Source organism: Ctenocephalides felis, unplaced genomic scaffold, assembly GCF_003426905.1.
Source record: "Ctenocephalides felis isolate EL2017-DRISC unplaced genomic scaffold, ASM342690v1 CF-g0.4_SCAFFOLD_01170, whole genome shotgun sequence".
NCBI classification, from domain to species: Eukaryota; Metazoa; Arthropoda; class Insecta; order Siphonaptera; family Pulicidae; genus Ctenocephalides; species Ctenocephalides felis.
Genome location: NW_020537324.1, coordinates 12,176,762 through 12,192,056, shown reverse-complemented (window position 1 = coordinate 12,192,056; position 15,295 = coordinate 12,176,762). Strand labels below are relative to the sequence as shown.

The 15,295-nt window shown below is 28.6% G+C and overlaps 3 protein-coding genes and 1 long non-coding RNA gene across 4 annotated transcripts; all 4 read left to right on the top strand.

The window, feature by feature from the left end:
- Positions 1-1,053: 1,053 nt before the first annotated feature.
- On the top strand, positions 1,054-5,668 carry LOC113368450 (elongation factor 2). The gene is given in 14 exon segments (XM_026609993.1): positions 1,054-1,188; positions 1,541-1,755; positions 1,901-2,094; positions 2,378-2,783; positions 2,959-3,109; positions 3,183-3,329; positions 3,402-3,810; positions 3,886-3,924; positions 3,957-4,100; positions 4,103-4,221; positions 4,359-4,751; positions 5,048-5,149; positions 5,151-5,306; positions 5,530-5,668. Coding segments are annotated over 14 exon segments (2,547 nt in total). The 5' UTR covers positions 1,054-1,185; the 3' UTR covers positions 5,599-5,668.
- Positions 5,669-7,051: 1,383 nt separating this feature from the next.
- On the top strand, positions 7,052-7,950 carry LOC113368324. Its single transcript, XR_003366381.1, has 4 exons — positions 7,052-7,106; positions 7,275-7,355; positions 7,527-7,642; positions 7,814-7,950. It is a non-coding gene; the product is annotated as an uncharacterized LOC113368324 (long non-coding RNA).
- Positions 7,951-9,397: 1,447 nt separating this feature from the next.
- LOC113368377 (FGFR1 oncogene partner-like) lies at positions 9,398-9,990 on the top strand. Its single transcript, XM_026609924.1, has 2 exons — positions 9,398-9,493; positions 9,567-9,990. Exons 1-2 carry the CDS (start codon positions 9,416-9,418, stop codon positions 9,873-9,875), a joined length of 387 nt encoding a protein of 128 aa, XP_026465709.1. The 5' UTR covers positions 9,398-9,415; the 3' UTR covers positions 9,876-9,990.
- A 1,753-nt stretch (positions 9,991-11,743) lies between these two features.
- Positions 11,744-15,011, top strand: LOC113365709 (SAGA-associated factor 29). Its single transcript, XM_026607231.1, has 7 exons — positions 11,744-11,881; positions 11,953-12,087; positions 13,564-13,686; positions 13,761-13,919; positions 14,012-14,240; positions 14,538-14,620; positions 14,699-15,011. Exons 1-7 carry the CDS (start codon positions 11,834-11,836, stop codon positions 14,792-14,794), a joined length of 873 nt encoding a protein of 290 aa, XP_026463016.1. The 5' UTR covers positions 11,744-11,833; the 3' UTR covers positions 14,795-15,011.
- The last annotated feature ends 284 nt before the right edge of the window (positions 15,012-15,295 follow it).

The window sequence follows — 15,295 nt, the reverse complement described above, 5'->3', positions numbered from 1 at the left end:
AAAGTTTTTATTCAACACAAATGTCTTTCGTCTAATATAAAAGGGTTCAATACACGTTGTGTGCTCGTACAAAATTATATGGATTTTGGCACGTTTCATTTAAATTTACGAAATCCAAATTAATAATCATTCATATGATGTAACTAAATATTCATAAACATTATATTCATTACATATTATATAAATATATATTATATAAGCAGTTTATCTCATAATATTTTAATACTGTTGTTCCTCTGCCACTGCGGTCAGTTTCTGGTCGTGTTGATCATATATTACTATTGAATGTGCATCGTTTTTTATCATTTTTTTTTTCAGAAACCGGAAATATTGATTTCCAAGGAACTTTCGACAGAATGTGGGATAATTTTTTAGAAACTCTTGTGAATTGTCGATATTGTGGCCGTCATTTCACTGCTGATCGAGTACAGACTCATGAAAAGGCATGTACTTCAAAAGCAAGACTCCAAAAAAGAATATGATGCATTGTGGAATAAATTTGAAAATGAGCACTTAAAAATGTTTTATTTTTCAATATATAATAAAATGTAAAATTACTTTAAATAAGTATGCATAGATTAATGAAAAAAAGTTCAATTTGTCAAATTGCTGAATATATTAAAGAACACTCAAATATGAATATTAAAATATTTTATTTATTCTTATCGCCATTCTAAAAGAATGAAGTATCTGTCCATAAAGTAGTCTTTTATTTTTTATTGTCAATATGATTTCATAATAGAGAGATAGAGTTATAGAATACATACTTTAATTTGGGTGAATTTAATCACATAAGTATTGAAACTTAATGAATGAATGCATATATTATATTCTCATATTGTCTAGGAAAAAATAGTACCATTAAAACAAAATTTTATTAAAATTTATCAAAACAAAATATTTTGTAATGTATTAAAATCATTGACACAAATTAGTTTCAAAAAGCAACGTCAATACTTTTTGAATTTAGCGCTTTAAGTGCATTTTTACATGCAGTTCGTTTTATATGATACTTTTGGCTGCATCTGGCAACATACTCATTCATGGTTTGTCCGACTGGCGGAGCTTCGTCGATTATCTTCGTGGCCACATCGTGGCTTGCAATCATCGTTCTTTCGAAGGGAGTCCGCCATTGCTGGCGTGTCGTGTGATATTTAATTTTGATATAATCAGCAATCATCCAAAATGGTATGTAAATTTTTACACAATCTGTAGTATATTTTTATATTTTACACATGTATGTTTGTGTTGTAGTGTATATGTTTGGTGTACGATGTTTTAAAATACGTCAAATAAGTTAAAGAAAAGTGTGGTGTGGTTTAACTGGATTTTTATCTATAGCAATTTGTTCTTACTTTCCATATGTTCAACAAATTTATTTAGTGTTACTACAGTTTATCCAAGAGTATTTACTTCTTTGTAGGAGATTATGGAAAATTTTTACCCCACGAGGTTTTGCCTAGTGGAAGCTTAAAAAATGGTTTATATTTGTTGCAATATTGTGTAAAATTCAAGATATTAATTTTAATTTTCTTTTCAGGTGAACTTTACAGTAGACGAAATCCGTGGCATGATGGACAAGAAGCGGAATATCCGTAACATGTCCGTCATTGCTCACGTCGATCACGGTAAATCTACATTAACCGATTCCTTAGTTTCTAAAGCCGGTATCATTGCTGGAGCTAAGGCTGGAGAAACCAGATTTACAGACACCCGTAAAGATGAACAAGAACGTTGTATCACAATTAAATCAACGTAAGCATTTAATTTCAACAGCTGCATATATTTTTACATAAATAACAATTTCGACACTTTTTAATTCAATACTAACATAGGTCAATAGCCTCTTGTGACAAACCCAATGATTAATCTATTTTTTTTTTTTTTATCTACTTTACAGTGCCATATCTATGTACTTCGAATTGGATGATAAGGATCTTGTATTCATCACCAACCCCGATCAAAGAGAAAAAGATTGTAAAGGTTTCTTGATCAATTTGATTGATTCACCTGGACACGTTGATTTCTCATCTGAAGTAACTGCTGCACTTCGAGTAACTGATGGAGCTCTTGTGGTTGTGGATTGTGTTTCAGGTATTTTTTCACACCTTGCCATACTTAAATATTTTTGCTTCCAGCACATGAAGCGCTATGCTATAGAATACAACTTCTTGTAAGTTGTATTCTTTGACAGTATTAGCTGTGCATTAAATGGAAGCAGATTACTGTCCCATTTCATCATAACGCTGTCACAGAACCTCTATCCTTATGTTCGTTTGTGATATGCTGCAGTGGATTGGATACATTATATAAAATGCAAAAATAAAATTCATGTAATGTCTTTAACATAGATTAACTAAAGTATAATTTTGACTAGGTGTGTGCGTTCAAACTGAAACCGTATTGCGTCAAGCTATTGCTGAACGTATTAAGCCTGTTGTGTTCATGAACAAAATGGACCGTGCACTTTTGGAATTGCAATTGGACTCTGAAGAACTGTACCAAACTTTCCAACGTATTGTGGAAAATGTGAACGTTATCATTGCCACATACTCTGATGATACTGGTCCAATGGGTGAAGTACGTGTTGATCCCAGCAAAGGTTCAGTTGGTTTTGGATCTGGTCTTCATGGATGGGCTTTTACTCTAAAACAATTCTCTGAAATGTATGCTGAGAAATTCAAGATTGATGTAGCTAAATTGATGAACAGACTTTGGGGAGAGAACTTCTTCAACCCTAAAACCAAGAAATGGGCTAAGCAAAAGGAAGAAGATAACAAAAGGTAATTTTTTTGTGTATTTCTGATTAGTTGTAAATTTGATTTTATGATGATTGTTCTTCACAGACCTGTTCTGAGTACTTTGATGTTTATTAAGAACGGCCAACTGATACTGTTTTCCTAATTTTTGTTTTATTGTCTATGATCAACATTTCACAACTAAATATGTATTTTTCAGGTCTTTCTGTATGTACATTTTGGATCCAATTTACAAAGTTTTTGATGCTATTATGAATTACAAGAAGGAAGAAACTGAGGCCTTATTGTCCAAATTAGGAGTTGTATTGAAACATGAAGACAAAGATAAGGATGGAAAACAATTACTGAAGGTATGAATCTTTTAAAATCACTGTTTGATGACTTTTTTTTACAAACAACTTACATAATTTGTATTTGCTACAGGTTGTGATGAGAACTTGGTTACCTGCCGGTGAAGCTTTACTTCAGATGATAGCCATTCATTTGCCTTCTCCTGTAGTGGCTCAAAAATACCGTATGGAAATGTTATACGAAGGTCCTCATGATGATGAAGCTGCTATTGGTGTCAAGGTAATTTATATTAACTCAATATTTTATTATACAATTATTAATTTTATATTAATATTGTTTGCATAACTTTAGAACTGTGATCCTGATGCTCCACTTATGATGTACATCTCAAAAATGGTACCGACTTCTGATAAGGGACGTTTCTATGCCTTTGGTCGTGTTTTCTCTGGTAAAGTAGCTACTGGTATGAAGGCTCGCATCATGGGTCCAAATTACGTACCTGGAAAGAAAGAAGACTTGTATGAAAAAGCCATCCAACGTACTATTCTCATGATGGGTCGTTATGTAGAAGCTATTGAAGATGTTCCTTCTGGTAACATTTGCGGTTTGGTCGGTGTTGATCAGTTCTTAGTCAAGACAGGTACCATCTCCACCTTCAAAGATGCTCACAACATGAAAGTCATGAAGTTCTCAGTTTCTCCTGTTGTGCGTGTTGCTGTTGAACCTAAAAACCCTGCTGATCTGCCAAAATTGGTAGAAGGTAATGCATTTAACATAAATTTTTTAGCCAATAACTGATAAATGCAATAATTAATTTGCTTCCATTTTTCTATAGGTTTGAAACGCCTGGCCAAATCAGATCCTATGGTCCAATGTATCATTGAAGAATCTGCCTGGCCAAATCAGATCCTATGGTCCAATGTATCATTGAAGAATCTGGTGAACACATTATTGCTGGTGCCGGTGAATTGCACTTGGAAATTTGCTTGAAAGATTTGGAAGAAGACCATGCTTGCATTCCATTAAAGAAATCTGACCCTGTTGTATCTTACGGGAAACTGTATCTGAAGAATCAGACCAAATGTGCTTGTCTAAATCTCCAAACAAGCACAACAGATTATTCATGAAGGCACAACCTATGCCTGATGGCCTCGCAGAAGACATCGACAGTGTAAGTTATAAATGCATCTAAAACTAGTAAATCTGTTTTGAAAATTTACTCAGATATATTTAAAACACTTCATATAACTAATTTATACCTTATCCATACTTCAATTTTCAACTATTAATTTTCATTTTCCATTACAGGGAAAAGTCAACCCCCGTGATGAATTCAAAGCTCGTGCTCGTTATCTTGGTGAACAATATGATTATGATGTAACTGAAGCTCGTAAAATCTGGTGCTTTGGTCCTGATGGAACTGGCCCCAATATTCTTATTGATTGTACAAAGGGAGTACAATATCTCAATGAAATTAAGGATTCAGTTGTTGCTGGTTTCCAATGGGCCTCCAAAGAAGGTGTACTTTCAGAAGAGAACTTGCGTGGTGTTAGATTCAACATTTATGATGTCACACTTCACGCTGATGCTATCCATAGAGGAGGTGGCCAAATCATTCCCACAACACGTCGTTGCTTGTATGCTTGCTTAATAACAGCTGCACCAAGATTGATGGAACCTGTATATCAATGTGAAATTCAGGTTGGCATAATTCATCTGATCTACATATTTTAAGCCTAAAACCGGTCAATTTCAAAATTGTGCTTCCTGCACAAAAAGAGCCATACTCCAGAGCATATGTTCCTTGATGGTATTGGCAGTGCATTTAAGGAAGTAGATTAATTCACCAAATTCATTACAACGCTGTCACAGAACCTCTATCCTTATGTTCAAGTGTGATATGCTGCTGTGATTTTGATACAATATAATTTCTTAACAATTAACTTCTTAATGATGCTCATTATGGATTATTTTTAATAAAATTATTCATTTTTTAGTGTCCTGAAGTTGCTGTTGGTGGTATCTATGGTGTACTAAACAGACGTCGTGGCCATGTATTCGAAGAAATGCAAGTAGCAGGTACTCCCATGTTCGTAGTCTAAAGCTTACTTGCCTGTAAATGAATCCTTCGGCTTCACTGCTGATTTACGTTCAAATACTGGTGGACAAGCTTTCCCACAATGTGTGTTTGATCATTGGCAAGTTCTTCCTGGTGACCCATCAGAGCCAAGCAGTAAACCATATGCCATTGTACAAGTAAGTTTATTTAAATTTACTTATTGATCGTCATCAATCCAATAAAACTTTTTCATGTTGGGATTGTATCCTACAATAACTTTTATTGGTATATTATTTGGTCTTTAGTTTCGGTCTTAAATTAATATTTTTGGCCAGAATAGGGGATCATACAAATACAATAATTATGTTTAATGTATGTGAGTAACATTTCAAATTTCTTTACACTTGTTTTCTTTTACAGGAAACACGTAAACGTAAGGGATTAAAAGAAGGTCTACCAGATCTATCACAATATTTGGACAAAATGTAAATTAAAATGTATATATATGAAATCAAAAGCATGGTACTTTATTCAAGGATTTTCATCCAAGCTTAAAACATAAACCAGTTCACAATCTAAACAAATTCTAATATAGTATACATTTTTATTTAACCATGCACTGTTTACATCTATTTACAAAAGAGGCAGTTAGCCGTTGTTATCAGGGGTTCTATGTTTTATTCTTTATTTATTATACTATAAAACAACTTTTTTTTTTAAATTTTGTACTTGTTACAACTGAGATATTAAAATATTATACATAAATTATTTCACTCTTTCAATTCTTTACTTTCACAGCCATTCCAAATGAAAGGTAAGTCTGAAATAAATCTAAAATAAATACTAATTATATTTTTTGTTCCAGTGCTTAAAGGGCTTTTTCTTGTCCATGTACTAGTGCCACTTCTAAAGTATAGTATGGTAAGTTTATTCTAAATCTTCTTTCAATTATTTGCTATGATGAAATTTTAAACTCCTAATTCTAAATATGAAGGCAAGTTAAGCTCAACAGGCCTGATGCTAATGTAATATTACATGAAAATAATCTAACTTTCTTGTTGCTAATATTTTCTTTCTATTGCAGAATTTCCAACTTTTATGGTAAGCTTTTGTACTCATTAGTAATTGCAGTTTTATGTTAATGAGTATTAATGTTCTTATTGATGAATGATATTTTAAATCATTGCACTTTATTACTTAAAAATTTTGTGATTTATTATTATGATGACACTTTAAACTCCTTATTTCAAATATGAAGGCAAGTTAAGCTCAACAGGCCTGATGCTCATTCATTTTTAATTTAAAATGAGTTTTCTATGATAAATATTAATACTAATTTTTTTATTGCAGGCAGGTGCTTCTGAAACACCAGCCAAAGATGATTAATCTACCAGATGGTAAGATTTCTATACAAAGTTTTAACTAATCATATCATTGTGAGGCCTTACAGTAAACACACTTTAAATTAATTTTTTGACTCCTAATTCTACTTTAATTTATTGCTTGCATTGATATTTTATGATGATTGTTCTTCACAGACCTGTTCTGAGTACTTTGATGTTTATTAAGAACGGCCAACTGATAATCCAATTATTATTACTAAATATTATGAATGTATTAGTGAATATTACATTCATTTCATATTTTTATTTTGTTTCAGAAATAATCAAGCTGTATCAATTTCAACTAACTACCACTGGGTTCTTCATTCTTAAAGGTAACTATTTATTTTAGTTTTACAGCTTTCTTTTCTAGCAACGATTATTTTGTGTAAGATACTTGTTTAATTTTACATGATATTTTTTTATGATGATTGTTCTTCACAGACCTGTTCTGAGTATTTTGATGTTTATTAAGAACGGCCAACTGATAATTACAAATTAATATTGATACCAAATCAGTATGAATTGATATTAACTACATATTATTTATTTTTTGTTTCAGTAATCAGGAATCCAGATTTCTCGGAGTATCTTCCAAATGGGGAAATTTTTAAGGTATCTATTTTCTTATTTCACATCTTTCTCAACAATGATGATATTTTAATGTAAATAATTGTTCTTGATTACAAATCTCAATAAGCCAAAAGGATACTGAATATTCATATTCCAAACAAAATAATGAATAACATTTAATCCATATTCTAAAACATATTTTTTTTTCAGGTATCCATTGTGCTTTCAAAATCATTAGTTGTTTCGGGTCTTCAAAACAAGTGTGGGGTTTTAGATCATTACTAATTCTAGGTGAGCCCTTAAGTAACATTTAAATATTCAGTGTTTTTTGATGATACTACTCAACACATGAATGTTTATGAGTGTTGTTAATAAGCCAAAAGGATACTGATAACTATTAATACATCCTTTAGTTTCAATACAACTAAAACATATTTTAATAATTTTTACTTTATCTTTCAGATAAAACTCCAGTTGATCTTGTACCTCACCATGCAAAATCTGCTATACAATAATATGAAATCTATTGTACTCCATGGGCGTTACAACACTGGAAATTTAATGTGACTCTAAATTAGGTATGTTGTCTTTATAATTCCATACTTTCATTATATGATGATACTACTCAACACATGAATATCTATGAATGTTGTTAATAAGCCAAAAGGATACTGATAATTAATATAACTTTTTTATACTTATGTTTAAATATAACTATAACAAACTCCAATTGTTCAATTTTCTTGCAGACAAATCTTTTGCTTTAGTTGGTCCTAAATAATTCAGTGCATTGTAAAAATGCTAAATGTACCACAAAGATGAAACTTCTATGATACTTCATTTTGCCCAAAGTTAAAAGAGATTTTAAGACAGTGGAAATATATAGGACATCAAATTTAGGTTTGTTGTTTTCATCTATCTTGTTGCTTTATTATATTTAATGATGAAATAATTTTCTGCATGATAACTGTGAGTGTTCAGCCAAAAGGATACTGAGCAATCACTTTATTTATATAATTATTATATATTTTTCTTTTACTTACTCCATGATTTTATTGCAGGCAGTGCAAACCTACAGTATGAAATCCCTGCATCATCCCTGCATACTTGTATAGTAAAATGTGAGTTAATTAAATATTTAATCTTAAATAATTACTGCTATGATTACTATATTTTTCGTCTACTACTGCCATGAAGTACAAAACATTAATGAGCACTTATATAATATCATAAAATACATTTATGTAATGCAAGAGTTGATAATAAGTTCTATTTATTTTTTCAGAATCTGAATGCCGGTGAAGAATTTACCAACTTCTGGTTCAGACTGGTAAGTTTTATATAAAAATTATTAACTGCTTTTATTGTGATGAAAATTGTTTTTAAGTGATTTTTAGTGATAATTTAGCCAAAAGGATACTGATTTATTTACTAATAATAATACTAATTAAATAATATTTACTGTAGTAATTTATACATTACTTGTTTGTTACAGATGCATTGCTGTGAAAAGGATAACATCACTGTATGTATGTATAATAATAAAATATTTGTATATTATATGAAATAAATTTATTTAAAAATAAAATTAATTATTTTTATTAATATTATTATCACAGACATTTTGTTATCAGCATTCCAGGCATTGTTGCATAAAGGTTTATGGCACAAATAACAACTATTAACTTGACGTCCATATTTTCTAAATCTCTAAAATAATACAATATTTACTATGTTGAGTCGATGTTAAATTTTAATTTCTTTACCATAATATGCTGGTCACAGCTTTTCCATAAGGGGCTACAACTTTTGTAATAATACTGCATTCCACTTGCATGGGTTGCATTTATTGTTATGCAAACATCGTCATCCTAATAATAAAATAATTAATTCCAAAATTATTCAAACAAATTCACATTATACCATACATTGTCACAATTTGTGATAGTTTTACAAGTCCTGCTTTCACATTCATAACATTTCATTGAATTGATCAAATTTATACAGCAAAGCAAAATAAACCATTGTAAAATCATCTATAGTGCATACAAAAATACAGATTTTATATTAAATTTGAAGTTGAAATTAAAATTTATAAATTTAATGATTAAATGTTATGGATTAGTAATTTTCAACTCGGTATATATTTAAAGAAAAAAAGCAATATAACGTTTTAATCCGGCGGTTTTTTTTTTTTTATTTCATTGTAGCCAACTGAACCGGTGGATACAGGTTTTGACGTTACAGACAGAGATCGTTGTGTTGTCTTTTTATTACTGTCAAATTTGTTCAACCTTGTATAAAAATATAATTAAATATAGTGTTAATTAATGAATTTGTAAGATAACAAAATGAGTGAGAGTGATTCCGAATTTCGTGATTTGATGGTAGAATCATTGGCACAAGACGGAATACTAGCCAAAATCAGGGTATAATATTACTTGCTTGTTTCATATTTTTTGATATAGTTAAATATATTTCGCCAATTTTTTATATTTACAGGCACAACTCAGAGCCCATATTTATATAGCTTTAGAAAATGAATCTAAAATAACAGAAAACATATCTAATGCATTTCATTCTGATTATTATGCTATTATGTTTTTAATATATGATTTTTTAAACTTCTATAATTTTGAATATACTCTATCTGTTTTTGAAGCAGAATCTGATTATTCAAATAAAAAACATTTTAATAATAAAACAGATTTTTGTAAACACTTCAATATTACTCCAGAAATCGATCCGTCTCCCATGTTACTAGAAATATTTCAAGTATATAAGAAACATTTGCAAAAACCAAAGTATTGAATTCAACATATGATCTCGATGCTGATTCAAAAACTATAGAAAAATTTCCCACATTAAGTCTGAAACATTTGATAAAACAATTATTACCGATGATAAAAATATGAACTCAAATGACGATGAGACTGAATATGAAATAAATACAGCTTCAGAATCTTATATAGCTAATAAAAAAGAATCAGATTTAAGCCAAGAAACAATTTCTAATTTAGATATTGATTGTAATGCAACAAAATTAAATGCAATGCATTGTGAGAATCAAACTTACATTAGTAATTTTCCAAATAAAAATATCTTATATGAAAATGGAAATATCAACAGTGATTTAAAAAATATGAATAAAATAGTATCAAGTAGTCCACATAATGCAGCAAATAGTATCAATCTCATTCAGTTTGATGATTCTATAAGTGATATAAGTTCTATGAAACTATGTGAAAGTCCTGATAAAATTCAAAATGATCCTGGTGAATCAAGATCAAATAATTCACCTGAACGACCAAACAAATATGATTGCATAATCAAGATACAAAATTCCTTCTCATAATTCTATTTTGCTAAATCATGATATAAGCAATCAGAAATTAATTAATTCAGCCAGTTTACCTTCCTTTTATGTAACTGCAACAAGCGTAAGTGGCATGAAGACAGAATTAGACACATTAAATAATGATGATACTTCTGGTTCAAAGGATGATGAAAAGGTATCAATAAAATAATATAAAATATATTAACAACCAATTATTGTTATCAAATACTTTCAGATAAATGTAGAACATAATAAAGCTGTACTTAAAGGCAAGTTTTCAATAAAACACTCATATCAACCAGATCCGGAATCGAATACAATGGGTGATGGATTTCTGGAGGAAAATTCAGATATGAAAATGTTTGAACAGCATACAAATTTATGATATTGTTTATATTATAGTTCATTTTTTTCTTATGGCAATTCAAATGAATTGCATATTTTTTAAGAAATTGTTTATTTCTGACTGAAAATCTTATAGTAACTTTTCAATGATAAGAAAAGTTAGTTAAGATCTTTTAATATCTACTGCAATTATGACTGTGTCATTGATTTACATTTTTAATGATATACTCATAGGTATGGACTGTTTCAATATATTTAATTAATAATAGCTAAACATTTATAGCCATATATTGACAAATGTAATGTTATTTTTTATAATTTGTAAATTTTGTATTCATCAATAAAATAAAAATGTACATTTATAATAATATATACATCACATAAATATATATTTTAGATTAAAGATACTGATCCTATAGGTTTGAAGTGTTCTGATATCTAGCAGTTTTAAATAAATAAGGCAATGATACATAAAGTACAATTTAATATTCTACTATGTGATTTAACAAGATAATAATTTGGTAACTAGCAAACAATCAGGTTTTTAACAGGTTCTATCAATAAATAATTTAATTAAAAGATTCCTTCAGTCAGATATCGTGAGTTTATTTGCTTAAAACTAAAGATTATCCTAATTCAAACCTGCAAAGCTAGAATCAATCGAGTACATATGGTCTAATAATAAAATATCTTAAGTGTCCAACAGAAATTTCACACTTCTAAGGATATTTTCACAGCTGTTCTTTGATTTCACAAATACAGAAATTAATATTTTGTATTTATCAAAAACGAAAGTTTAAATAAACTATCAACGAGTAAGAAATACTTAAAATAGATTAATATATTGTCTAGTACTAAAACTGTTAAGTGTTTCTTTCTTTTAAATGTGATATTATTGTATTGTTAGGGTGGTAGACCTGATCACGACCCTAGACAACTTAATGATAAAGACGCTATCACACAAATGTCAAAAATTTCAAAATGGTTTTCATGATCGCTTAACAATTAAAAATTTTGATCCTAATTGTAAAAATATCCAAATATAATCAATATATAGTTATCATAAAGTGTAAATCACATTCAAATCATGTTTAAAACACCACTGACAGTTGAATCTACTGCTTTACAAGTCCAGGTAAGCTATTGAAAGGAGTTTTAGTTTTATATTGTTGTAATTGCTATAATATTTAATTTTTCTATTTATAGGAACGACTACAGCAATTGTTTAGTTTAGTGGGTGATATAGAAAAGGAGAGATCAAAAAATGATCAAAGCATTATTGGTTTGAAAAAACAACTAGAAAAAGTGATACCAGATGACTTTGTCAACACAAATCAGTCGGTAAGTCTATAATATTTAATTTATATTTTAGTTCTACAATTTTTAGACAAAAAACATTTTCTAACAAAATAAATAAATATAAAACAACAGCGAAGTAACTACAGCTTTGTCTAAATATAGTCTAGTAACTGTAGCTTTATTTGTATACATTATATATCATAATATCATGATATTTCAGTTATGTCCTAACTCTCTTTACTTGCTATATTAGTTTATCATTTGACAATTATATTCTTCATTTAATGAATAATATTTAACTATTTATTTTATAGTATTATATTACTTTAAAATACAAATTAGATTTTATCCAGAAAATGTATTTAAATCATCTCATTGGAAACCTCATTAGCAGTTAATTATAATTCAAAGCTTTTCAAGTTAATTTTATTAAATAAAATCTTTTGCACCTAAAGAATAATTCCTTTCAAATATCTCCAAATGATCATTCATGGCTCAATGCTTTCTTTTTAGACTTATGTTTTGATGTTTTTCCTGAATTTATAAACGCAGTCTCAGCTGTAATTTTACACAGAAATCAGTTATTTAATAGTTGTTTTGCACTAATTATTGCATTATACCTTCGATCCGTGATTGAGCTACATGTTTTTTTGCAATTTTTCCACTGTAAGGAACATGTAGTGCATCCAATTTATGCTTTTGTGTGACTGGTTCATGTCCGCTTCCAAGATTTGGATGCAAACTTTTCATTTGGACCTGTAATTATTGATAATACTGACAAATTTGTGTTTTATATCATACAAAAATATTTTTTCAAGCATGTGATTGTTACCAATGTAAAGTAATAAATGGTAATAATAAATAATTTAAGAAATATCATTTTAATTCCTGTATAAATAACTTTTATTAAATTGAAATGATCAAAATAGTTTTAGTATTTTCTGAATGTTCATGGTTGTGTTAGTTTACCTTATCTTTTTTATTTTTCTGTTTAAAATAATATCTGAATAATTCTTATCATAGTTTAGTTTCATAAAAAGTTAACATGCCTTTCATTATACCAAAACAAATTTATTTTATTGTTCTGTAAATGTATTGTTTTTTTACAATAAATGTAGCTCATTTACATGAAAGTTAAATTTATCAGATTTATCAGATTTTATTTTTGTTTCATTTAGTTTAAATTAAATTGATTGATATTATTTATGATTATAATATTTTTAGCAACAGTTGAAACTGTTATGAATGAGTAATAATTAAATGTGGATTTAATAAGTACTTGTTGTAATCATCCAGCATGTAGTCTTTATTTGGTTTAATTGTTTTTTGCAAAAAAGTCTAATGCTTTATTTTCAAATTTATTTAGCTAAATACATAGTTATTTGGAAAAAAATAATCTAAAAATTGAAAAATTTAATTGTTACTTATATAATATTTTATAAGGATATTATAATATACAATACATATTGGATTTTAGTATACAAACTGTATATAAACAAAAATAATTTATTCTTTCAGCAACGTTTCAAGAATATGTGCAAGAATATAATCAATGAATCAAAACATGAAGAGGAATTATTACGATTAGCACTGACAAAAATAAATGAAATTCGAACTATAAGAAATGAGCATAGAATACAAGTGAGCTTATTAATTTTATTTTTAAATATGCAATTAATGATAAACTTATTTGATTTGTGATTTTTATTCTTAAGGCCAGAAATGCTGCCATTAAACAAACAATAAGAAGAACAGAACTACTGGATTTGCTTCAAAGAGATGCTAAAACATTACCTTTATTTGTTAGTAGATATGGTGAAGTTCCTCCACCTCTGTGTGGTGCCGTTCCAGCTGAGAATAATTATATTTCAAAGGCAATTCATCATCTTTTTTTTTATTATAGAAGAAATTAAAGGAAATAATAATATAATTGTATAGATATCGATGTATTGATAAATTATTACAGCCTGGTGATATGGTAGCAGCTTTTGTAAAAACATCTGATAGTGAAGAAAACTGGATATTGGCAAAAGTAGCTAGTTGGAACTCTTCTTCTAATAAATATGTGGTTGAAGATGTAGATGATGAGCAGAAAACTCGTCACACTATTATTAAATCAAAAGTTGTTCCATTGCCTCTAATGCGAGCCAATCCAAAAACTGACGAGCTGGCATTATTTCCCATAGGAACAGTGGGTTAGTAAATTTAATAAAGGTTATATTTTACTCTTAAATTAATAATTCAAAAATTGTTGTTTAATCCAAGGTTTGCTCAATTCATTTCTGTATTCAATGAAATCCATTTTGACTATTATAGAAAAATAAGACCCTTTGCTTTTTCTGAAAACAATTTTATTATAATCAGCAAGCCCTAATGGATGAAATACTGCATAAGAATTAATTGTACATCATATGAAAATAGATTCTTTACTATAATTTGTGTGGAAATAATGTAGGTATACATAAAAAAATCTTACATTATATTAATTATAGTTATGGCATTATATCCGCAAACAACTTGTTTCTATAAAGGAGTTGTCCACGAGTTACCAGTGGATCATACTGATTATTACAAGGTGAATAGTTTGTACTTTTATAGTAAAAGCAATATTTATTAATCAAAATTAACTGAGTTTTCTGTATTCATTACTAAGGTTATATTTGAGGACTCAGAAAAGAATCCTGAAGAAGTTCCTCAACAATATGTAATTGCTATCAAGCAAAGCAAAAGTTATAAACTAGCAGCCTGACAGGATCAGCCAGGTACAAGCAAGGAATTGAATAACAAAATTAAATGTTTTAGCCCTAATATTGATGTAAGTGAAACATGTGAATTAGTTAAAGATATGATAGACATAAATGATTTAAATTATGACATTGAAAATAATAGCATTGATATATTTGATGAATGATCTCTAAACCTTATTACAAGCTTATAAAATGACTAAGTATAAATATATAAGAAAAACCAGATAATTAGATAATAAATTTAATTCTTTTTCATAATGTGGTAATTCAAAATCAAATTATGAACTTAAGCAATCTAGATTTTGTTACAATGACATATAAAAATTGATATTTTATAACTTTGTACTAATTCTGCATGAAATCAAAGATGGTATATAAATGATAATATGTTGGCAACTGTACAAAAAATAAATTTCAGATTATAATTCTAAAATTGATCACTTAAGTACCTAATAACTTAGAAGTGTTAAAATCTTAACTCTAAATACTATTACCATCAGCAC